The sequence below is a fragment of the Leucopleurus acutus genome, assembly GCF_964270905.1.
Source record: "Leucopleurus acutus genome assembly, chromosome: 9".
NCBI classification, from domain to species: Eukaryota; Metazoa; Chordata; class Mammalia; order Artiodactyla; family Delphinidae; genus Leucopleurus; species Leucopleurus acutus.
The window spans coordinates 59,958,719-59,983,574 of NC_139144.1; the positions used below are offsets into that span (position 1 = coordinate 59,958,719).

General features: G+C 37.3%; 1 protein-coding gene across 2 annotated transcripts in view; it reads right to left on the reverse strand.

The window, feature by feature from the left end:
* Positions 1–24,856, reverse strand: part of SKAP2 (src kinase associated phosphoprotein 2) — a 173,546-nt gene that overhangs the window by 138,920 nt on the left and 9,770 nt on the right. The window contains exons 1-3 of one of the 2 annotated variants that reach the window (XM_082846106.1): positions 15,940–16,130; positions 6,464–6,569; positions 5,825–5,850 (exon numbers count right to left, since the gene is read on the reverse strand). In XM_082846106.1, the coding sequence (XP_082702232.1) occupies positions 5,825–5,850; positions 6,464–6,569; positions 15,940–16,006 (199 nt within the window). In that variant the 5' untranslated portion in view covers positions 16,007–16,130. Of the gene's footprint in view, positions 1–5,824; positions 5,851–6,463; positions 6,570–15,939; positions 16,131–24,856 lie in introns of those variants that run through there. The other variant, XM_082846107.1, reaches the window with a different exon arrangement.

Here is a 24,856-nt window from a genome sequence, read left to right on the forward strand (position 1 = left end):
TCTCAGAACATTCAGTGATCCCTTATAATATTTCTCTTCTGGAAAGAAGAGTGGTCTGATTTAAAATATGAGGTAAGAGAGAACCTCATAAAAAGTGCTAGTAAATATATGTTTGAACATAAAATGACAGCTCATGGAATACACAGTAGTAAAGATCACAAAATTCTCAACTGCTCAAAATTGCTAGAATATCCTTATATTCTTAATAAAGTAAGAATTTTTATGTTATGGATTTTCTAAGGATATTTCAAATCATGAACTATAAATCTTGCTATGAAAAAAAAGTATTAGCACACTTCGACTACATCACCATAACTTAGCACTTAGCATATTACACTATTAAGAATATAGAAATACAACAATAAAGCTAATGATTCTATGGAAAGGATTTTGAAAAAATTCAGATGCTCATGCTTAAATCTATTAAACTCTGTGTAGAAATAAACAAAAAAATTTCTTTAAGTTTTGAAAATCAGAATTAGTTTATTATCCTTTGATAATATCCATTATATATTTTTGTGTATATATCCATGTATGTACACATACACACACACACAGCAAAAACATCATTATTAAAGCTATAAATTCAATAATATTTAATATAAGTTAAGACCGTTCTACGCAAATTAGTCACTGACATGTTAAAGACCTCTGTGGTTTTTGGTTTTGTTCAAAAAAAAAGAACACTTTTTGGATTATAAAGTGAAATTGTCTTCAATTTACCCATTCTAAGAACTGCAGTTCATTTCAAATGTTGGGTTTTTTTTAAAAAAAAATACTGTGATATTTATATTTATCTAAGACAAAATAAATTAAGTACCGCTACTGGCCTCATTTCTCCCCTCCCCGACCCCCCTTTTTCAAAGCTTTCCTTGAATTTAACTCAGAAAGTAAAGAATAAGCATCCCTGTGGCATCTGTATAGGGTTATTCCCTTTTTAACTTGCATTAAGTTGAAAAAACACATCATTTTTCAAAACAGTCTTCTTCATTTTACTGTTGTTCCAGTGATGATCCACCCCTTTTCCCCCCTCCCTAATTATATTTTTCAACTCAACAAAGAGCTGCTAATATTATAAGGAGCTCTAATTGAACACAGGAGTCGCTGTTGAGCAGTGCAAAGCATTTTTTCTCCCCAGGGGCTGAGTACTTGCAACTATACCTGCAAAGACTTCGATAAATTAAAAGGAAAATGTTCAACTTGTGTTTATGTAATAGAAACCTGAACTCCAAAGCAACAATGGGCATCAGGTAAACGTATCCAATACAATTTACAGACATAATTGAAAGCATTACATCCTAATCAGACATCTAAAAGAAAAGCATGCTCAAATGAAATGTCTACAGAATCATTAGTTGGCAGCCATTCTATTACCATCACACATAATGTCAGTGGTGCCTTGAGCCTGTGCCAATGACAACAGCATAAATTTTGCATCTCATTTCTATGGTCATAAAATTAATGATCAGTTTAAAAATACTTCTTTGTAAAAGTTATTGCGCAAAGAAAAGACATGAATGTGTCCCTGTTATGTACTCAGAAGGATAATTATAGGGTTGTTGCTCATTAATACTGTTTCTTGTTTCCCTAGAAAAGCATTTGATTTATCCCACAACTTTCAAAAGTTTAATTAATGATACAAAGTTAACAGTCTAAAAGACAATGATCCAAGACTTCTTGTCCTGTAATTTCATTGGCAAGTTAAATAACACATCAAAATCAAGGCTTAGGCATATCACAGCAGCACATTTCTTTGAAAAATATTTTAAAATTTTTAATAGTTGGGTTCAAATTACTATTATCCCTTCTTTTTTATATGGCTTATGGTCAATTAACATTTCCTAAATGCCTGGAGATAAAGCCCAACAGCAATTCAACAGTCATGATCCCACCATTGAAGGTGATTTAACCAATCTACTGCTTGTTTTGGCAAATAGAGTTCTATTTTGAACGCAATCAGGTAAACAGTAAACTAAATAATATACCTAAAATTCAGACGATAACCATTCCCTTTTACAGAGAATGAAATGTAAACTTGGTGGGGAAAGTTACTTGAGTCAAAAATATTAATTTCTAGTTTTCTACTCAGTTCACTTGTCCAAAATAATTTCTCAAGTGATAATATACAGCTATGAATGGACATAAACATTTAACTTGTCATTTCTCAAGGGAACCTGTAGTTTAATTCTTAAAAATTTGAAAGATTTGAGTCACCACAAATAAGATTCTCTTCATAACTCTTCTACCATAGAAGGGCTAATTTACGGCATGCAAACGTGAGGCAGAATTTTAAAGGAAGGACACCATTCCTCAAGTACTACCTTTGAAACAGACTTCTACTACTATAGGCCCCGTAATCTCAAACATGCTTAACACATTTGTATAAGGCCAGAGATGGGGGGTGGGGGTAAGGGAAGCTGCAAGTTATTTGCTCAGATTTCACTGGGGAGCTAACTTTCAACAGAACATATACTATGTTAGGAAGAGTAAAGGAAACGAAGTTAAACGTCATCCCAACTTCTGACTTTTCTGCTGTTCTCAAGGATTCCATCAGAACAAACTAAAATGGGTCCCTTCTTATCTAACAGCCCTGTTACTCAAAAAACTAGTTTAGTCCATAAATAAACTTAATAATACCAATGAGGTCAAAGGAAATTGCTTTCTAAGTAAACCTATTCATATTTAACAATATCAATGGAGTTTTAGGATAAAATCTGCTAAATAAATGTTTTAATTTAGAGGGAAAATATTTTAAAGGAGAAAATGAGAGCTTTTTAGTTATGACATCTAAAGAGAATTGAAAACAATATATTCACATTTTTTAAAGCTGTAGACACCCATATTTGAAAAATATTCTCTTGAAATATTTGTCTCATGTTAATATGCATACCCTTCCTTTAGTAATTTATGGTTTCCTCAAAATTTATTTGAAAACTGAATTATAAATCAAGATTTACTAAATCCTCTTGATAAATGAACTTGAATCTGAGAATACACATTAATATAACACTTATTGAACACTGACTATGTGTCATGCATAGGTATCTTCTCATTATCTTATTCTATAAAGAAAATAATAATACCAAACTCATCACTGGAGTAAAACAAGCCTAATATAAGGGCAAGATACAACTACAAGTAAAACTTGTTTATGATGTACCTAATATATATTAGAAAATTCTATTTTATACTCAGTCAGTAACACCTTTACTCAAGTAGTAATATATTTTCATCCCCAAAATAATTATTTCAAGTCACATTTAAGAGCACTATGACCTTATGATGTGACAGAGAACAAATTCTGAAATAATCATAACTGTAAAATAATTCTAAAATGAGCATAATTCTAGTGCATGAAGCCTGTATTTAGGAGTATACTTTATATTACTAGGCTACATTGTAACTAAGAATAAAAAACTAGGGTTAGATAGTTATTCTGTCATGTACAATATCTAAAGACTATAAGAAGAGATGTGAGAGGAAAGGAAGGAAGGATAACAGACATCTGTGAACATTCAAGTAACTAATAACTCACTTATTTGAAACAAATAAATGTGAATTAATTCATTTTATTTAAGAACTCTCTTCCAGGTCCTTTTTTCTCCCAACAATGATATTAAAATGGTACTTAACCATCATGTAAAAAAAAAAATTATGTGAAACAAATAGGAGTATAAAGGTAAAAAGCAGGAAAGTAGCCTCTGGTCACCTCATTGTGACCCTATATTGACCTGAGAGAGAGAAAGAGAGAGAGGGGAAACAGCCAAAAGGATTTCTGCCCAGGTCTCCTTGGATGAAGACAATCCAAAAGCCCCAAGAAGAAAATGTAAGAAAAAAAAGAAAAGCAGCATTATCAAAATATACTTAGATGGATGCAACTTATTCAATGTAGAGATCTGGTTATTAATAAATTCCTGTTTTTAAAAAATACATCTTTTGAGCAACTGCTTATTCAACTATTAAGCCTGTACTAACTTCCCTTTACTATTTCTAACAAACTACAGAAATAGTCTTTTTAGAACAGTCGAATTATACTTTGAGGGTAGAATGGCATAAAATTACTCAGCTTCTCATATTTCTCCAAGGTATGCATCTAATTTATCCACAGGTTTACTTTTGAGCAGGCACTCTTGGTGATTAGTTAACTCAATACAGCAGTATTGAAATACAAATGACTTATTCAGAGGAAAATGATTATGGGGAATCTCTGAATTCTGTGTTATTTGCAATCTTATTCTAGGCTCATTTTTCAATTTCTATCAAATACTATATAAACTTCCATTCTCCTTAGAGACAAAGAATGTATCTCAGTAATGTAATTTTAATATTCACACACCTGAACAAGTCCTAAACCAGAATACCAAAGGGAAAGTTCCTACCCTATTATTGAATCATATGCAATTCTACATATATGACTTTATACTATCACATTTTCTTAGCTTAAAAATGTTTAACGTACAAATAATTAAGTCACAGTGAGAGTCCAATAAGTAACCACTAGAACAAAATGTGCCTTTTAAGAAAAAAGGCAGAATCTGATACGCAATATTTCCCCTATAAACAGTGCCTGTATAAAAGTTATCATAATTCAAATGCATAAATTCATTATTTCTATACTCAACTAAGCAAAATACAACATGATTAAACCCACAGTTTAGGATTCATTATAGAGAACATAGAAGTAGGTACTTGTGGAGAGGAGGAGTTTCCTGCTCTTCCCTCTATTTAACAGTGTTAAAAAATTTAATACGGAAAAAAATCTCTTCTTATTTCCTCTAATCACAACAATTGTGATGACTTAATGTGAAAAGAAACTGTGGTTTCCTTTTAACTGATTTTAGGTTTGTCTGGTTAAGTAGCTGGTTTATTGAAACCGTCATTACTCTCTCACTTATCAGTTGGCAGAGATATGAGTTACTCTGTGGTATCTGCTAACCCCAGTTAGAAGATGCCACACTGCTTCCCCCAAACGCAGAGCCTAGCTTCACATAGTTAACTGACCTCATGTTGTGACCCTCATACCAGCATCCACAGGCTTCAGGTCATGACCTATGAATTAGCATCATGGAAGTAAGGGCCATACCAAGTTTCCCTTGCAGAACTGAAGACATGAAATAGTAGAAACTTCCTACGCCTTTCTGGATTCGGTTTTCAGTACGCTAAGCAGCTGTCTCTCAAATCTAAAGGAAGACAATCAGCTTACCAGCATTCTCACATATTTCGAAAAATGAAACCGAATCCCCTTCTTTGAAAATGCCTGTGGCATATATTTATTCATATCAAAAGAATCACAAGAATAATAAAAACCAGCATTTGGAAAAGATTTTACTCATGCTCTCAAACAAAAGTTGATACTGTTTTTAAACCAATTACCTTTTCGAAACATTACCTATGAGCACCCAGCCACAGGCCCTCCTGCTCCCATGACCACTATAAAGTAATCTCTACAGGGTTAAATGGTGTTAGGTTAGTATCTCGCCTCTGCCTCACAAAATTCTTCCGTGTGTAACTGCACGTATATACCTTTCTTAACAAACTTCTGCCACAATGAACTCTAAGAACCATAAAACCTAAGAATGTTAAACACAGATTTCTGCATGAAAGATTGTGCAAAAGAAGATTGTGCAGAGTAGATTCTAGATATGTTTTTTAATTTTATTCTCAGCAGGGGGAGCTAGCACTCTCATCTTTAAAGTCTAAGTATACAACACAGAAATTTAAATTTTGACTCCAACTATCAAATTTCAGTATGTGTTAGATTTTCCTACTGAAAATCTCTGCAAGGAAAAAAAAATGTCAAGTTTGACAAAACTTGAAAATTTACCTTTGCTTTGAAATTCCTGAAGGTAGCTGCAAAATAAAGCAAGAACATTGTATTTTAAAATAAAGGTTGACAAATCAAAACAAGATCTAATCAATGGCAATAATTCAAGTCTATTTTAAAATCTATATTGTAAATATAGATTTAGAGAAAAAACTACTTCCTATCCTGAAATGACAATTCCAAAAGGCTTATGGATTTATAATAAAGGTATTTTTAAAGACTTAAGTTACAGTAGTAAAACCAGAATATGTCTTTAATACATACAACTTAAATTACATTTATTCATTTGAGTGTCTGGAGGTATCTTCCGTATTTATGTTAAAATTCTCAACCTACCTATGTCTTATCAGTTAGACCAAATATATCCTCAAATAATCAAAATAAACAGTTGGATTTTGCTAGAATGCTTAGAAAAATACATAATCAATAGGCTTCACAAAAAATGGTATTATGATAAGCCTGCCTGTTTTTAAAAACTATTATAGTAGAAATATAGTTTGTCCTTTAAAACTACTTCAAACCAATTAAATTAGAACATAAAAAATTTAATCCCACAATAATCAGTCCTTCATTAAAATGTTAATTACAGCGTTTCTTATAAGTAAGAAATAAGTAATAAAAGGCAAGTAAGTGACTTACATAGACTTTACATCTTTTATCTTCTTAATAAGGGAGTCTCTCTTTTCCTTTGCTTTCTTGGATAAATTTTCCCCTCTCAGTACGTCTGCTACAAATGTTTCAACATCTAAACCATGAAATATAAGAAAAAGGATACAAATTATAGGAAAGAATCATTTTTTTGTGAAGACAAATAGGACAATGATTGTTTCTACCCATAAGTGTTAGTATCTGTACAATTTGTTACAGTTTTTTATCAATCCAAAGCATAACAGTTGAAGTATGTTTCGAATACTAAACTGGACAAATCTGTTCACCTCTTAGCTAATAAAATGTGTATGCTCTACTTATGCTTAACACAGCAAATGCTATTTGAATGTTTAGCATCATTAAACCAGGAAGAAGCACGCAAGTTTTAATAAACTATGGTGCCCCATAAACAAATTCTCTGTATAAAAGCAAGTGCAGAGCTTTCATGCATGTTACTATCATTTTTTAGTATTTTGTAAGTTCCTGTATGAACAGGTCATTCACAATATTATACCAATATAAGCTAATGCCTCTGGCGAAGGCATCCTTTTCCCAGTATAATCAATTTTCAGGTATATGCAGCGCTTAATGCTTTAGAGGAAAAACAAATCCCTTTTGCTAGCCAAGATTCCCAAATCAAACCCTCCTCTTTCCTACCTGCCCCACCTACTTTGGCCAGCTATTCTCAAATAAAAAAGATAATCAGTTGTGTGGTTTTGTGTGCTCTTGCTTCCTGCCTTGGCATTACTACCCGGAAATATTTCTTTAAATAAAGGAAAAAGTGGCAAAATAGATTTAGCCACTATTTTAAAATATAGTAACCAAGAGATAAGACTTCTATGGCCTCATATAACATTTTCACAAAGCCTCTTTTTTTTTTTTAATTCAGTAAACTTCTAAATTATTCTGCTTTCTAATTCTCTCTGGTATACAATCCCACCAAATCCTTATTGGTTTGATTTTAAGATAGCCCCACTCTTATTGTTCATGAAATACTGTAAAAGTTTAAATTAACTTTATATTCAGAATTTCAAATGTCACTTTGAGGTATCTAATGTAGAAGATACCATTAAAAAATTTTCAGTAGGTATGACTATAAACCACCCATATTTCATATTGAAGAGATGTGTATATGTTTTACTTTCTTTTTATTTAACTAATTTGTCTCCTATTTCACACGATAAAAAGATGGTATCAAAACATACAATAATATTATACTTAATTCAAAGCAGTATAGCAAATAGTCTTTCAACTGTACTTACAATTAGCAACTTAAAACCTAGTATTTGAAATAGAATGTTATAACTGATTTTAAATTCTTGATTACAAAAGTATGTTGACCCAAGGAGTGAAGCTGATTAAACTGTTATTCATTCATAATAAATTGTGTAAAAGTGATTCTTCACTAAATCAATATAAGTGAAATCATTAAAATTTAGTCTTGGAATAATTCTAAGTAGCTTTCTGGTTTGAAGTCCATCACTGACTAATGTTAAAAGTAACTATCAAAATGAAACAAAAGCAAAATGTCACAGCTTCTCTTTCCTTGAGCTGTCCCTATTTTGAAGAGGGGGACACAGAGACATAATCCAGTACCAGTGCAAATTGGACCCACACTTCTAAAGTGAGTTCAAAATAATGAGACATAAAAAAGCACTCTTCTCTTTTGTATGTAACCAGAGGAGCAAGGCAACCTCTGGACATTCAGATATTAGCTGAAATGGAAAAGATCATTGGCTTCTCTGAGATGGCTCCAATAAATCTACTAAGAAACTGGAGTAAGAGAAGGAGTAGCACCTCTACTGCTGATTCTTTCTTCCAGCCAGACTCAATACTTGGAAGAATCACTGGCATAACGATTGGTAGTTTGCTTAATGTTACTTTCACTCAGTGTTTGTCTTTAATTCCCTCATCCACACCAGTATTTAATTGCCTATTTTACATTTTCATTATACAATACAAGTTTAAGCAAACAGGATCTCTTTTCTATCTCCGGAAGCAATAACAGAACGAATTACAGCCCGAGTTATTTCTTTAAAAGGTCTTTTCAGTTGTATAAAAACTCAGAAAACAAAAAGCTGTAATGCTCTATATAGAGTTTCCTAACAGTGCCAAAAACATTTTTAAATTATTGAGCTATGCTATTTTGTGAGGAAATACTTGTTGAAGGAGTGAGACTGCAGGAAGAATCTGTGTTGTTTGTTTTCTGAGTGGGAGGAGGTTCAGAGACTGCGCAAGGGAAAAATTCTATATTTTTAGAGTAGTCAATGTATTTATTCCTAAACTTCTGCCACAAAAGGGGTTTAAGGCAACTGAAAAGATTTAATAAACACTGATTTTTAAAAATTATTTCACAAACGAGATGTGGAAAGCGTACAACCTGCTTTCTGGTTTTTTTTGTTTTTGTTTTTAACAAATAAGAACTTCATAGTGGAAGCGATTCCTGCAATAGTCTTCGTTTGTTGGTGGCCCACAGACTCAATTGGTTTTCAAGTTTTTGAAATCCGGGTTTTTTCTTAAAATCCATACTGTGCCCATTTATTTTGAAATCGAACGAAACCAGTCTCTCCTAGGCACAGGAGACCCTCTGGACGTGCCCGCGGCCTTCGCAGAGCCCCTGCGCAGAGCCCCGACCCCGTTCCCCCGGCGCAAAGACGTAGCGGGTGCTGGAAAGTTACTCGGCCTTCACCGGGAGATGCTCGGGCTCCGCCGTCCGAGACACTGGGAGTGTTAAACCCCAGGGTTCCCGTCATTGGAGCTGTGAGCAGGGAGCACTGGTTTGGGGCAGCGCCCTCGCCAGACAAATGGGACTGGATCTGCGGCTTTGTAGCTCAGAGCCAGGGTAATGTTTCAAAAGCGAGCAATAAAAGTCCTGGGCGACTCAAGCACTCCCCTGGCTGGTTGGAAAAGAGATCTGAAGCTTTTTATTGTGCTCTGAATAGCCCTGCAAACGGTAAACTAGCGAGCGCTTTAGCCCTCTTCTACCTTCCTTTAGGGGTCATGTCCCTCTGTTAATATGCAGATTTCACTGACTCCAGACTGCCTGTAATTCGGGGAACAGCCGTAATTCGATTACAAGAAAAGGTCAGCCTGCCTCCTCGCTGGCCTCTTGGCCTGCCGAGTAAGACAGAATTCCTCTTTCTCACAGGAGGGATCTCGGCTCACCCGCGTCCTCCACGGGAGAGGAGAAGCTTAAGGACCCACCCGGCCACGTGGAGAAAGCGCAGTTCCGGCGCCCTCTAAGCCCCAGGTCTAATCCCTACCGCCGCTCCGCGCTTCGTCACGTAGACCGCAGGTCAGCGCCGGCCGCATTTAACCCCAGAATTGGCCCCATCTCCATCCGCCTCTGCCCCCCAAGTCATCACCAAGGAAAAAGTTACTCAGCGAATACAAATGTGGCGGTGATTTTTGCTCTTGTTACACCTTAGCATTGTCAGAGCAAACCTGATCTCCCGGTACAACTGTAAAGATCTGGGGGAGAAGGCCGCTGGAAAGATCTGACTTACAACCGCTCTGCAGATAAACGTTAAGGTCTGAAAACAAAATTAAAAGATGACATCATGTTTTGGCTCAGCAATCCTCAAGCAGTTTAAGTTAGAAACTTCTCAATAGCCATCGCAACCCCTAAGAGGCAAATACTTAGCACACACCAAATCACCTAGTGGTACTCAAATTTTCCTTTTTTTTCTTTTCCTGTACATATGGACCCCCTAGAAAAACTGCCACTCATCTCCCCCTAGAGCCCGAGAGGCTAGGACAGGTATCTAACACACATAAGCTAACAGCTTTCTACCAATTTCCATACTAATTACCGTTTCAAGGTGAAACCACACAAGGTTACGACAGTTTTAAAATTCTTGCAAACTATAAACTGTCGGCTTCTCCAATCTGAGTACATAGCACAGGTTCCAACTCTTTAAGAAAGCCGGGGTTTGACCACTTGCCCTCACCATCCTCCACCGTGGAATATGACTTCCAGGCTGGAGGTTGTAAACAGTCACAGAGGTAACACCTGGTCTCTTCTGCCTAGTCCTCCAACCAACCCATACCTCACCTCCCTGGGCAGGCATGCAAGTGTGCAGGCACAGGCGCACAGGCGCACGCGCGCACGCACACACACACACACACACACAGCCTCTGTGATGGCCTGAATTGTATAGCAGAGGGGGCAAGAATTAGAGTGAATCCACTACCACATGCTCAGCCCCAGATCAATGAATAAGTGTAAAACCAGTCAAACCATACCCCAAATGGCTTTACGACTTAATTCCACATCTTTCTCTACTTTATGAATTGGACCAAGTTGTACTTTGTATTCACTGAGGTGCTATCACTAAACTTAACAAGAATCTCAGCCTAGAATTTAAGTTGGCATCAGAACAAAAAGAGAAGCTTTTCTTCTCTGTTAAAGGAGGGTATGGTCTGACCAAACACCTACTGGTGAAAACATAAAAATCAGTTAAACTGGGCACATGTAGACCAATTAAGCTAAATGCCCAAATTTGGAAAAAAGTTATTGATAGCTCTAATAAATGTATTTCTCTTGTTTTCCCAGCACCTTTACAGGTTATGGTTGAACTGTGGACTTTTCAAACATGGAAAAAGAGACAGGAACAAGCACAAGGAGTTCTCAAAGTATGATAGGAAAAATGTACCTGAGTCTTACAATCCAATCATCTGATTACATTTTCAAAATAGGCTTTGGAGGCTAAATGACTTATTTTGGTGGAAAGCTGGACTGTTGAAGGATAGAGATGAATATTTTTCACCTCTAAAAGATAACTCGATGAATAGCCCCTTATAATCATCAAAATCTCTTTACCACACATTTTCAAAGAAGCCACAGTGAATAAAACATTAGTCTGAGATTTACACTATATTCACTGTTAGGTATCATGTATTGTAACGTGTTCACTATGTGATTGAAAAAGAAATGTAAACTCAGCGGAACGAAAAAGATAGACTTGGCTTTAATTGAAAAAGACAAACTAAGTGAATAATGAGTATATAAAAACTAGCCTATGCCACTTTTATCACCCATATATGACACTTAATCTTAAATTTATGAGAGACAACTGAACTGTGTTTCAAATCACCAGAGGCTTTTCCCACTCTGATGTTTCTGTCTTCTTTCTAGTAATACTTAAATGCTGATAAAGTACAGCTAAGCTCATTAGGAAATTTTTATATACTTCTCTCTTTTAGAATATTTAGATTTCTTTTTTAAAAGGAAACCAGTGATAATTTGGATTGGGTAACTATAAAATTGTGCATACTAGCATATTATCAAGAGCTTTATTTAGTAATCTGAGATGAAAATACTTTAAAAGGAATGTCATGAAAAAAAAACAAGACAGCCAAAGATCCTCTCCCAAGAAAAAACAGAATATTGTATGCTTAAAATAGGCAAATCATTTTCCTAACATCACATCTTAAGTCATCTATGTTATCTGACCCATACAAGAAACTATAACTTTCTAGTCCCTTGATTTACAAATATATATTCCTATTGCTAGAAGAGAAAAATCTTAGAGGTGTCATGGACTGATTTCACTGCAAGATCAAAGGTTCTCATATCAACTTTAAACTCGTTAGTTGTTACTGCCAAAATGGGGCAGGCTTGTTCTTGCTCTATAGGAAAATCCAGGTGCTAAAGAAGTAGGTGACTATTGCTGACTCAGTAGGTGGCACTCTTCCCTTTACATACTCAGCCAATGCCCCAGAAGGAAGTTATGGGACACTAGATACACCATAAATGATTCTCATAAGAAAAATAAAACCGAAATGTTGACCAAACTATAAATGGAACTTTGGAAGGGTCGAAATCAAACCACACTATTCTCAGCATTGAAAAAAATTCGACCTCTATCTCAACTGAATTCCGTTCTTTACCTAGTGTCCCTAAAGGGATTATCAATTATGTGTGAAGGTTTTTAAAAATGTCCTGGAAATCCTCAAGAGAGGAAAATGCAATATTTCTAATCAAGACTGCCAAGTGAACAAAATCTCAGGGGCACTTTGCACACACCACTGTGTTTATTGTTTGTTTGGTTTGGGTTTGATTTTTCAGAGTATACAAACAACCATCATTTTCTTCAACATTGGTTTCATTTTCTAACTCAGTAAAAAGAAACTAACACTTTCTTACAGCTTTCCTTTTTAAATATTGTTGTCCTAAAACAAATGAATGAGAATATCTAACTGCAAACCACCAAGAGTCCAGTATTCAAAGGGCGATTAAACAAATCAAGGGGATTGGGGGTGGGGGGTGGCGAGCAGTGGTTCTAATTCCTCTCACTTTCTTGCCTGCCTGGAGGAAAACCTCACATAAATCAAGATTATTCTTGCTGTTCATCCTAGTCAAAATATTTGGATGTGGGAGAAGATTAAATGGACAAGATTTGGGATAATCCTTTGATTCTAATTATCCCAGCTAAACCTGTTCTTCCATTGTGGTGAAAAAAAATTAAAGGTTGCCTGGAGTGCATACGGCAGTTCCCAATTTACTTTTAACAACAAAAATCTGTAAACCTTTTTCTATTCACGGGACAAGAAAATAATTCAACACTTTTATAAAAAGTATAGGCTATCAATATTTAATATACTGATTCCACAGAAATAAAAATAACTAATGGTCAAACTATATAGCCACTTTTTCAAGAGCATCATTAAATGTGAGGTAAGAATGACAACCTCTATGGATTTTTGCATTTCTAAAGAATTTTTTTTAAAGGGAAGGAATCAGAAGGAGGGGGGAACAAATATTGAAAAGGAAGCCTAAAACAGATATAATCAGAGGAAAAACTAAAGAGAATAATAAATTGATAAGAATACATTTGAGCACCTACCTCTATCAAGCAGCTGAAACGTCAAACATTTAACACATATGGCATAATGATTTGGATAAAGGGAACATGGAACGCAATGGGAAATGTCCAAAACATCTTTTTTAATAGGCATTATCTTTTGACTTTATATTCTTTTCTTCTGAAGGGATTTTAATGCCTGAAAAGTTTAGTTCCTTATCTTCTGTACCCTGGAATTCTAGCATAGCGCCATGCATTCTAAGAGTGCTCAACTGTTAGCTACAACCACCACTGGCAATATCTCCTTCTTACTTTCAAAGAAAGAACTAGGTAAGCCAGCAATATCTTTAAAATTCAAACCAATGTCAACTCTTCCTCTATAGTTTTAATAATTTTAAATCTAACCATGTCCTATTACCCAAACACTTGAATAATGCAAATGGTCATGCACAATCCAACAGAATTTTTTGGATAAAAAAATGTGAAAAAAAATTGCTCAGAGCACTTATTCTTGAAACCTTTCCTACCTCAAAAAAAGATTTTAATTAAAGTCAACCATAAAATGTTAACCATTTTCTTTGAATGATTAGTTTAAAAAGAAAACTGAAAAACACTGGTTCACTTGTTTCATTTCTTTACAATTTATATCATATATATTTCCTCATAGCCATACCTCTTGAAAATATCCTCTAAAAGTAAAGTATAAGTCAAATTTGTAATCAACAAAACTTTAGTGTTTTATTATTTGTTTTTAATACTTCATGTGTTTTAATATGTGATTTGCTTTAAAAGTGTGAAATACTGTGCTCGCTTCGGCAGCACATATACTAAAAAAGTGTGAAATACTGAAAGTGTCAATAAAATTATTTTTAAAACGCTGATTTCAGACATTATGTAGGTATTATTATCTGATTATCTGATTGAAGAGAGAGATGGCTAAAGTATATAGGAAGTTAGCAATGGCAGATAATTTAAATATTATTTAATTCTGAGCTTTCAATTAAATTACGTAAATAAGGGCTACATGAAATATTTGTAATCTATGGGGATCAGAGAATAAAGAGTCTCATAACCCATATATCATACTATCTGCAAGTGTATGACTATGGATCCAGACAGCAAACTGTCTACTGTGGAGCTGTCAAACTTCAAAAGCATGTACCCAGAGGTTACCCAGTTTACTTCCTAAACTCAAAAATTCACACCTAGAATATCCTGAAAATGGTGACATCTATTTTTAGAGTTATGATAAACAGTTCTCTGACCTGGTGACTAAAATAATATTCTAAGCAAGGAATTCCAGCATAGTAACAACAAAAATGTTAACTGCAGTAAAACAAAATCAGCATCCACTTGAAACTCGCATAGAATGGAATAAAAGCTGCCTTAACTCAGCCCCTACAGTTCTTTCAATATTTCCCTTAGTGGTACCCATTAATGACAACAAGCATTTCTTAGAGTAAAACACTGTCCCACCACAAATGCATTCACCATACTGCAATCATGTTCACATAAACATGTCTGCATTCATACACTATTGGTTTTATTTTCTCTATCATATTCAAGATGCTAACCACCAAAATAGTGTAACAGCATATAAGATTTGGTCTCACAGTACTCTAACAGTAACTTACTACTTATAATGTCACATTTTAAACACTGCTTTAAGAGTTAAAATAAGCAAATTGTAACATAGGCATCTAAGAGAAACTCTTTTAATCCACTTATTCATGACCAATATTGAAGGATACTAAAGAAACAACTAAAGAAAAGTAAAAATTTTTAATCAAAATTCAGAATTCTGATGTACACATGACAAAGTGAATAATGGGAAGAATTCCAGAGCAGCAGGATAGGTAAGATTTGTGCTACCCTAAAACAGATGTATTGTCTTTTCTACCTTGTGCAGAAATACAAATTTTTTAACAGCCCTTAGTGAAAATACACATCTCCATATCAAGTATATTAATGAACTAGCAGTGGATTCATAACAGCCTTGAAGAATGCATCTTTAATTCCTAAGTTCCTATAAATGGTAATTTTAAACTGAAAAGGGGAAGATGAGGGTGCAAAGATGAAGTACTGTACTTTAATCGTGTGACACAGGAAGTTGGACTTTAACACATCCTTCCTTTTTTGTTTTAACATGTTACTCAGGCTGAAGACAAGTGGCTATTTGAGAGTCAGGTTCTCTTCGAAGGTCTCAAATATGGGTGGACTGAATGTTGAAGAAAAATGGGAGTTTTAGAAACGACAAACCCTTTGGTCTCTTTGATCTCTCTCTCTCTCTCTTTCTCTCCTTCTCCTCTCTCTCTTTGCTCTCTCTCTCTCTCTCTGATCTCTCTCTCTCTCTCTCTCTCTCTCTCTTTCTCTCTCTCACACACACACACACAGCGTCTTCACGACGTATACAGAATTGTCCTGATCGCGTTAGTGTAGCCGACAAGAAGGTCCCCACCATCCTCGCACCAAATTTCAACACACACGCCCACTCCCATTCTCAGACCCCACTTCCCCACTCCCAGTCCCGCTCCCACTGGGCAGGAGGCGTGGGGAGAGCGGAGAAGGAAGGGAGAGACTCCGAACGCTTCTGTCCCCACCGGCTCGCCGTCCCCGCGCCCCCGCCCCCGCCGCGTTACCCGCCCCCTTCCCGCTTTTTACCTGCCAACAGGTTCCTAATCTCCTCGGGGAGGGGGTAGGGAGAGGAGGTGCTGCTGGGGTTGGGCATGTTAGGGAGCGCGGGGCGTGCGGGGAAAGGACCTGCGCTGAAAGGGGACTCGACCGGCTGGGGTTGCGGCTGCGACTTGGGCTAGGGGTCCCGGTGAGGGCAGCGGGGCTACGAGTCCAGACACTGCCGGGCCGACGCTCAGAACAAGGAAGTCACTGAAGCCCCAGCCAAGGCTGCTGGACTCTCGGCCCAGCCCCGCCCGGCAATTCGGGGCGGGGCAGTGGGCGGGGAGGAGGGCCGAAGGGCCAGAGGGGCCTTAACTGCGCATGTGTAACCCTGGGTTTTCCTCGCCTCCGAAAAAGAGCCCCTGGGCAGGCCACACCCACCGCTACGTAAGGGCGCGGGAGGTGGAGCGGCTGGTGGGAAGGGAGTGGAGTGCGGCTGCATCACCTGATCCAGCGCCTGAGGTGCCTTTCGGCCATTTTTGTCACTGGTACCCCCGCAACTGCTGACCATTTCTCCACGGTCCCGGAAAATAAGGTATCCGTAGTGCCTCCAGGTTTTCCGATCGAGAGACTTCCTGGACCTTAATCAGCCCCGCCAAGGTGTAACACCTCGCCCAGTACCCCACATGGAATTTTCGACCGCCCTAAACTATTATGGCCTTCTTTGTCCGATTGCATGATGGCAACAAAGTCCCATCTTCAGCCAGTCCTCCTTCAGAAGCCAGTCTGGAGCTGCTCCAGAGAGCGCTCTGATTGGCTCTTACACTACTTTTCTACCTAATTTAGATTTTTGGGGTGACTGATTTCCCCCACTACGAAGAGCAGGGAGGTCTAGTTACAAACACAAAGCTAAATAGACACAGATACCACTGTCTACCTATAAGCATCAAAAAGAAAATTGCTGGTGATTAGTAGAATGGAATTATAAAATCTGTTCACTCCAACCTGATCGTTTAATCAATACATACTTATTGTCTCCTATCTCCAAATCTTCTTACAGGTTTTCTCTAAAAGATACGTTCTGGTGCTTTTAAAGGTGTGTGTGTGTGTGAAAGAAAATAAGTAAATAAACACTTTTTTTTCTTCAGATAAGAACCGCCATGGCAAAGGTCTTTCCTAGATGCCACTATTGTATTTTGAAGATTGTATTGCAGCTCCAATAACAATGGAAATTGTTTATTCCTCTACCCTCCAACTCTCACTAGATCAATGCTCCTTAAACTTTAGTTTGCTAGAATCACATTGAGAACCTATTAACAATGCAGATTCTAAAGTCCCACTCCCAGAAATTCTGATTCTGTCTGTTTAGGATGGGACTTTACTGATTGCATTTTAAACAAGCCCCATAGGTGATTCCTTCTTGCTCCTGTAGGGCACAAAATTTGTCGTAAGTTTCATCCCCACCTGGAACCCAAAACATGACACAGAGCAATGGCTCCATTAATATTTCACACCAAAAAATCTTAGACAGTAATAGTAAAAAATTAAGTAGTCAAATACAAGTCATTTTTGTATAATTCTCTGAGAAATACACCAAATACTAATTGTAAAAGGAAAAATTAGAACATTTTGGAGTTCTCTCAAAACAAAACAAAAAAGACAAAAACTTTACAATTGAAGTAAAATGTGCAAAATAACAACAAAAAAGACACCCCAAAACAAACCTATTCCCTAAAATGGAATCTGAAATTCCTACTCAGATTTAGAACTGTGATGAATTATAGAAAAATTGCTGAAAATAAGAATTCTTTTTGGTGGAGGTAAAAGTGAATAAAGAGTCATTTTATAAGGTAAGTCCTCCAACTTCAAAGAAGTGAGAATTATTATTATTAAACTACAAAATTATCTTCTTAAAGAAGGAAGAAACTATTTTATGGACATACTATATTAGTGAGGAATCTTCCTCCCTTTACAGCTATCACATACAATTCTTCATCTTGTCCCACTTTTTATTAAGCCAGGCCTCCAAATGTTCCTATCCTTTGTTTCTTTCTGATAGAACTGACCATATTTTTAAAAATTCTTACGTCTCATTTATTTATTTACACTCCACTCATTCCACAAAGGAACTGAGGTGATTTACTCTTGTATGAAATAGACAGCTTTCTGCAGTGGATCAAATGGACACTGTCTCCACTGTTCATTATGACAAGTCATTCTTGTTAGTGAGAGACAGGAAACTATTAGGATTGCCTTAAAATATATAGCATCTAGTAGTCCAAATAAAAAAGGCAATAACAGGGCTTCCCTGGTGGCGCAGTGGTTGAGAGTCCGCCTGCCGATGCAGGGGACACAGGTTCGTGCCCCGGTCCGGGAAGATCCCACATGCCGCGGAGCGGCTGGGCCCGTGAGCCATGGCTGCTGAGCCTGCGCATCCGGAGCCTGTGCTCTGCAACGGGAGAGGACACAACAGTGAGAGGCCCGTGTACCGCAAAAAAAAAATGGCAATAACAGAAAATGTACTCTTTGTATGAAACACATTTCCCTATTTAGGAAACCATTCTCAGACACAGGTTCATGATGGATTTACTTGGGCAATGCTTTGTATACTCTATCATTTTTACTGTTTATTGTTAAAGTTACTGAAATTGATTATAAGACACAAAGAGAAATAGAGGCTAGAAGAAATATATTCTTATTTCTCATTTCCAAATGTTTCCATAACAAAAAGTAGGAAGGAAATCAAATCATACCTTACATTTTAAACTAGTCATATTAGGTAAAAAGGAATAATCAATGACACTTTAAATCTCAGCCTGAGAGAGATAGCAGCTTCCCTACCATTATGCACAGACTGGATTCTGGAAAAATCTCATGATTTGACTTCTCAAAAGTAAATCCTTCAGTTCAAAGCAGATGTGTGTGTGTGAACATGTATATTTCCTTATTACTAAAGCTAACCTCCTTTCCTTACATCTTTCAAATTTAGCTTAGCTGAATAAGTATTTGCCCACAGGCTTAGTTTTAAAAGAATCTGAACACTGAAGAAAAAACAAGACAGTGAGCTAAAACAATTTACTTTTCTCTACCTCTCTTATCTTTATTTGGCTTTCATAGGCATGTGGAAGAAAGATTATATTTATACTTAGGCACTGTATTAGTTATCTGTTGCTACATAACAAAACTTAGCTTAAAACAAACATTTAGTACCTCACACAGTTTCTGATGGTCAGGAATCCATGATCAGTTAAGCTGGATGGCTCTGGCTCAGAGTCTCTCAGGTTACAGTCAAGCTATAGGCTGGGTTGCAGTCATCTAAAGACTCGACCATAGCTAGAGGATCAGCTTTGAAGAACGTTCTCCCACAGTACTGTTGGCTGGAGCTCTCCATCCCCTTTGCTGTTGGCAAAAGGCATCAGTTCCTCACTACATGGACTTCACAGGGCTGCTTGAGTGTCTTCTTAACATGGCAAGAGCAAGTGATCTAAAAGGTATCCAAAATCAAGACAGAAGCTGCAATGTCTTTATGACTTAATATCAGAAGAGGCATAATTTACTAATGTCATATTCTATTGGTCACACAAACCAGGCCTGGTATATAGAGGGAAGGGACTGCATAAGGCTGTGAACACCAGGAGGTAAGAATCACTGGAGCCATACTGGAAGCTGGCTATCATAGCCAGCCCTTTGGTTCCCAATGATTCACATCTATCCCAGTGCAAAATACACCCATCCCCTCCCAAAGCTATGTGCAAGGTCTCATCCCATTATGGCATCAGCTCAAAGTCCAGAGTCTCATCATCTAAATCAAGTCCAAGTGTGGATGATGCTTCTTAAATAAAGCTCCTCGAGTACAGTTCTCTCAATCTAAAGACATATCAAGTAAAAAGACAAGTTATCTGCTCCCCATATAACATTACAACAGTGGGACAGGCATAGGATAACCACTATAGACATTCCTGTTCAGAGAGGACAGGAACAATAAGAAGTATACAGAGATTACTGATTCATAGCAATTCTGAAATCCAGCTGGGAAAATGTCGCAGGTTCTTTGATTAGGACAAAATTATACTCCCACCTGGAATAACTTCTCCACAGATCTCAGTTCTGCACTCTGAGTCATCCTTCCTTCTCTGTGAAAGGTAGTCTATGTTTTCATTTGAATTGTTTTTTGGTTTTTTTTGCGGTACACGGGCCTCTCACTGCTGTGGCCTCTCCCGTTGCAGAGCACAGGCTCCGGATGCGCAGGCTCAGCGGCCATGGCTCATGGGCCCAGCCACTCAGCGGCGTGTGGGATCCTCCCAGACCAGGGCACGAACCCGCGTCCCCTGCATCGGCAGGCGGACTCCCAACCACTGTGCCACCAGGGAAGCCCATCATTTGAATAGTTTTCTTGACCTGCTTCCTGCCAATGGCCTTAGGGGATCAGAAGACCTCTTTTCATTTTGTACTGTCACTATCCCAGTTTCTATCAGGGTTCAATCAGAGAAGCAAAACCACTAGAATGGAAATAGAGATAGATAGATAATATAAAGGAATTTGTTACAGCGATTTGACCCTACACAATTGTGAAAGGTGGTTCAACTGTCTCTGTAAGGCTGTTATCTTTGCATCTGATGTTGGAGCTTGAAGTCCAACAGAGCAGAGTCAGGAAGGGAAGATGAAGGAGATTCATGACAAGCTGGAATGCAGAAGCATAGCTCATGAGGACAACATAAAACCCAAATTAGCTCTTGCTGCCTCTGACCTTGGTAGTACTTACGCCCTGCAGAAGCTGGGGTCCTTCATTGCAGGGTTAAACACACACTGGACTCATGATTCAGAGACCTGAAAGGAGGATCTAGCAAAAGATGGAGCAGTTGCAGGTCTGGCTGCTGCCTCAAGCCAATGAAGTGAGCCAGAAGATAAGCAACAATATATGTGAGCTACAAAATGACTGCTGCTTCACTTCTGCAAATCTCACACAAGAATCTCTTTTGTGCCCACCCTAACCAGAAATAGAAAAAGGAATTCCAGGAAATATAGGTTGACAGATTGCAAAGCCACCAAACATACACTTATAAGAGTGGATTAGATAAAGGAAGCAGTTGAAATTTTGTATTTATTTTGCAGCCTAATACATTTTTAAAACTTTTAAAACCTATCATGTCCTAAATTTAAGTCATCTAGTAAGAGCTCTTTTCAAAGTTTTTAGAAATGAAGACGTGTTTTTACTTTCTAAATTTTTATCCCTTTCTTCATTTGAATATTCTAGGACTGGTAGGTATGAGTTTATCATTGTGTGGCAGTCAGCAGGAAAAAAATCATATTCTCACTGGAATTCTGGAATGTGAAGTCATTTACCCTTAAAAGATGTGGGGACTTCCCTGGCAGTCCAGTTGTTGAAGCTCTGCGCTTCCACTGCAGGGGGCACGGGTTCTATCCCTGGTCAGGGAACTAAGATCCTGCAAGCCGCGCAGCTCGGCCAAAAATAAAATAAAATTTTTTTAAAAAGAAAGATGTGATACAGAACCCAACCTGTATCAACAGGTTCTTGTAGATATGGCTCACTAACCTGTCTTTTGAGTTTTTAGGTCATAGTTACTAATCCTATTAGTATAATTTATGAATTTAGTGAGATAAGGAAACTCATTCTCTTTTGCTTTCCATCTCATTTGCGTACACACAAACATATACTCAGGCATTTTGCTGCTCCAGTCAATCATTTTAAAATAAGAATAATAAGAATTCAATGTAGACTGGATTTGCGCTCTTAACAAAATGCTGTATATCTTTAGGGTTCTACAAATTAGGAATAAGGTAAGAGATCTGTCCATCACATTTTGGGCTTGTCAGAAGCTACTGGATTCTCTGCCCAGGTAACAGCTCTCTTCTCGATTTAACTGAAATTGGTTTCCCTATCCAGATTCTCAATACTCAGAGACCTTACCATTGTAAAGTCAGCCCTGATAATCTGACTCTGATCTTATATCCCAGTTCTAGTAACTGAGTTTCTCCTGCCTGAGTTCTGAGACCAAGCCTTTTACCTTGCCTACTTTTAGTAAAGGGACATGTTTGTTTTGATTCCTTCTAGCCTTCTTGGACTATGGCTTCTGCCTTGCTCTTGTAGTGTTGATTTATAGGCTGGTATTATATTCTAGGTGGATCTCCAGAGAAGAGATGGACCCAAATCCGTCTTGCCTTCTACTTATCAGGCTTGATCCTCAGAGTATGGGCACTAGGAACATGCCAAGAAAATGCTCATTTTTTTTACTATATAAAATTGAAAACAGACCCTCTTCTCTCCTCTTTTACTCCTCTGTGGTTTGGTACGGTTACCCTGTGAGCAGGTACATAAAAAAGACAAGAACTTTTGATTCTCCCCCTTAATTCTCGTCATCAGAATCTCTACTTTCTACTCAGAGGCCCGAGTGAGTGACCTTGAAAATTCTATTTTGTTCTTGGCTCATAATAGACTTAGGGAGAGTTATCCTCATGCTTAACCTGAGAGATAATAATGCAAAGTCACTGGTGTAACTTAAGCATCCCCAGTTCACCCTATTCCCCCAGATGATCCTGACCTACACTTCCTGAAATTGTACTAATTAGAGACTTGGGAGAGTGGACAGATGACTCTTTCCCTTTGCACCTCAGTCTAGATTAGTTTGAGGAGTCAGGTCTTGTATAATACCTGGATTAAGCACAATGTGGTTTTGGATGAATGATAACTGAGACAGTATTTTGGAATTTAAAATATCCTGAGAGAGGGCAGGCTGCATGGACCTACCAAGGGATGGTTTTGGGACTAGCCATGTAAAGCAAGCAAGGTGTTCACGGGCATATTTCACACTGTGTTCCCTCCAGTTTCTTTAGGGTACCTCTGGTCCCCACAACAGCCTTACCAACATTTACTGAGAAGATAGTCTTCTAGAAGGCTGAAACTGAAGAGCATAACTGCCTTATTATTTAAACTTTGATGGACTCACATTTGAGCTCTGATTGCACTAATCTGAGTTCAATCATTGACTCCACATGAACTATTTACTCAATTTTCCCTACCCTTACCTATAATAATTATTTTTGTTACAGGAATTTATTTTATTTTTGTCATGTTATTGTACTTATTAAAAACATGACTTTAGATGAAGCATAATTTTCTAATACATTTCTAGACATCATTTTATAGCTAAGTTGGCAGAGATTTTAGAACATGAAACAACTAGAAATTGGTGTAGGTTTCTTTCTATATGTAAAGACTCGGAGTGTCTCGAGCCTTTATTGTGCTCGGAGTCCTTCCGCTTATTATAGTACATCTATTCTCACTAGGCAATTTTAAAATACCAAGCTGTCTTCAGCAACAGAATTCAGTGGGTTTGTGCCTGATACATTCATGAGGGGCTTTGATGGATTTGGTAACCATACAGCTGTTAACATTAAGCTGCCATTTAATTTTTTTCAGTGACTTTCAAAGTTGTCAATATTAAACAGGAGTGTTTTGCAAATGATTACTTTAAGACCGATAAGAATAAAATTGAATAAAATTTAAAGGCTCAAACAAATTCTCCCTTTTTTCTATAGTGTCCCTCTACTAGCAAACAAATAAAAAAATTTTTACAGAATTTTAAGCACTACCTTATATAGTTTCCAAGAATTTGCTTGTATATTACTATACTCAAATATTCTTCCATTCCTTTCCCACCTTCCCCCCCCCCCATTTAATTTTTGTCCTTTTTTCATATATCTCAGCTTTGGTTGAAAAAAAAAACTGACCTGGAAAACTACTGGGTAGATCCACATAAGTATAAATGACCTTCACTGTAGTGACAAAAAATTAAGTATATTTGTCCTTATTCTCCTACAATCAGGTAAAGCTTATGGAGTTTTGCTGTTGTTGTTGTTTTAATTTTTCCAACTTTAATGAGATATAATTGACATATAACATTGGATAGGTTTAAAATGTATATATGTATACATACAGGTACATACGTATATAATGTAAAATAGTTACCACAATAAGATTAGTTAACATCAAGGCATGTGCTTCTTAATAATCTAGGCACACCAAAAAAGCAATTATTTATCTATCAGTGAAATAACCATAGGTGGAGAATAAGAACAGGAAAGAGGAAAATCCAAGATCTCTACTGTATCAGTTAGCTACTGCCACAAAAATGAAGCATAAACTCTCTCAAAATTCACTGACTTAACAATAATTCTCAGAGATCTGTGGGGTGGCCAATGATCAGATGAAGGTTAACTAATCCAGGTTGGGCTCAGCTAGGACTATTCAGCTCTACTCCACTTGACTCTGACTTGGGCATGTTCTTGTCACGGCAATGACAAAGGTGCAAGAGAGCATGCCCAGTCCCATTAGCACTTTTCAAGCCTTTGATTGCATCAAAACTGCTAAGATCTCATTGGCCAAAGCAAGTAACATGGTCAATCCCAGAGCCAAGGGGTGGGGAAATACTCCTTAAGCAAAAGAGGACAATGCAAAATTACTGCAAAGGATATGGATGTATAGTCCTATTTCTGGGGAAGAATGAAGAATTGGAAGAGTAATTCAGTCTACCACCATGCAGTAGGCCAAATAATGGCTGTCCCCCAAAGATGTCCACATCCTAATCCTCAGAACCTGTAAATATGTTACCTTACATGGCAAAAGGTATTTTGTATAGGTGAATAAATTAAGGATCTTGAAATAGGGAGATTGTCCTGGATTATCCAGGTGGACCCAATATAATCTCAAGAGTCCTAAGAAAAGGGAGGTAGGAGGGTCAGAGTAAGAGAAAGAAATGTGATGACAGAAGCATAGAGATTTTAAGATGCTTTGAAGATAGAGGGAGAGGCCACAAACAAGGAATGCAGGTGGCCTCTAGAAGCTAGAATAGGCAAGGAAAAGGATTCTCCCCTGGAGCCTCTAGCCTTCATTTTAGCCTAGTGAAAGTCATTTCGGACTTCTGACTTCCAGAACTGTAAGATAATA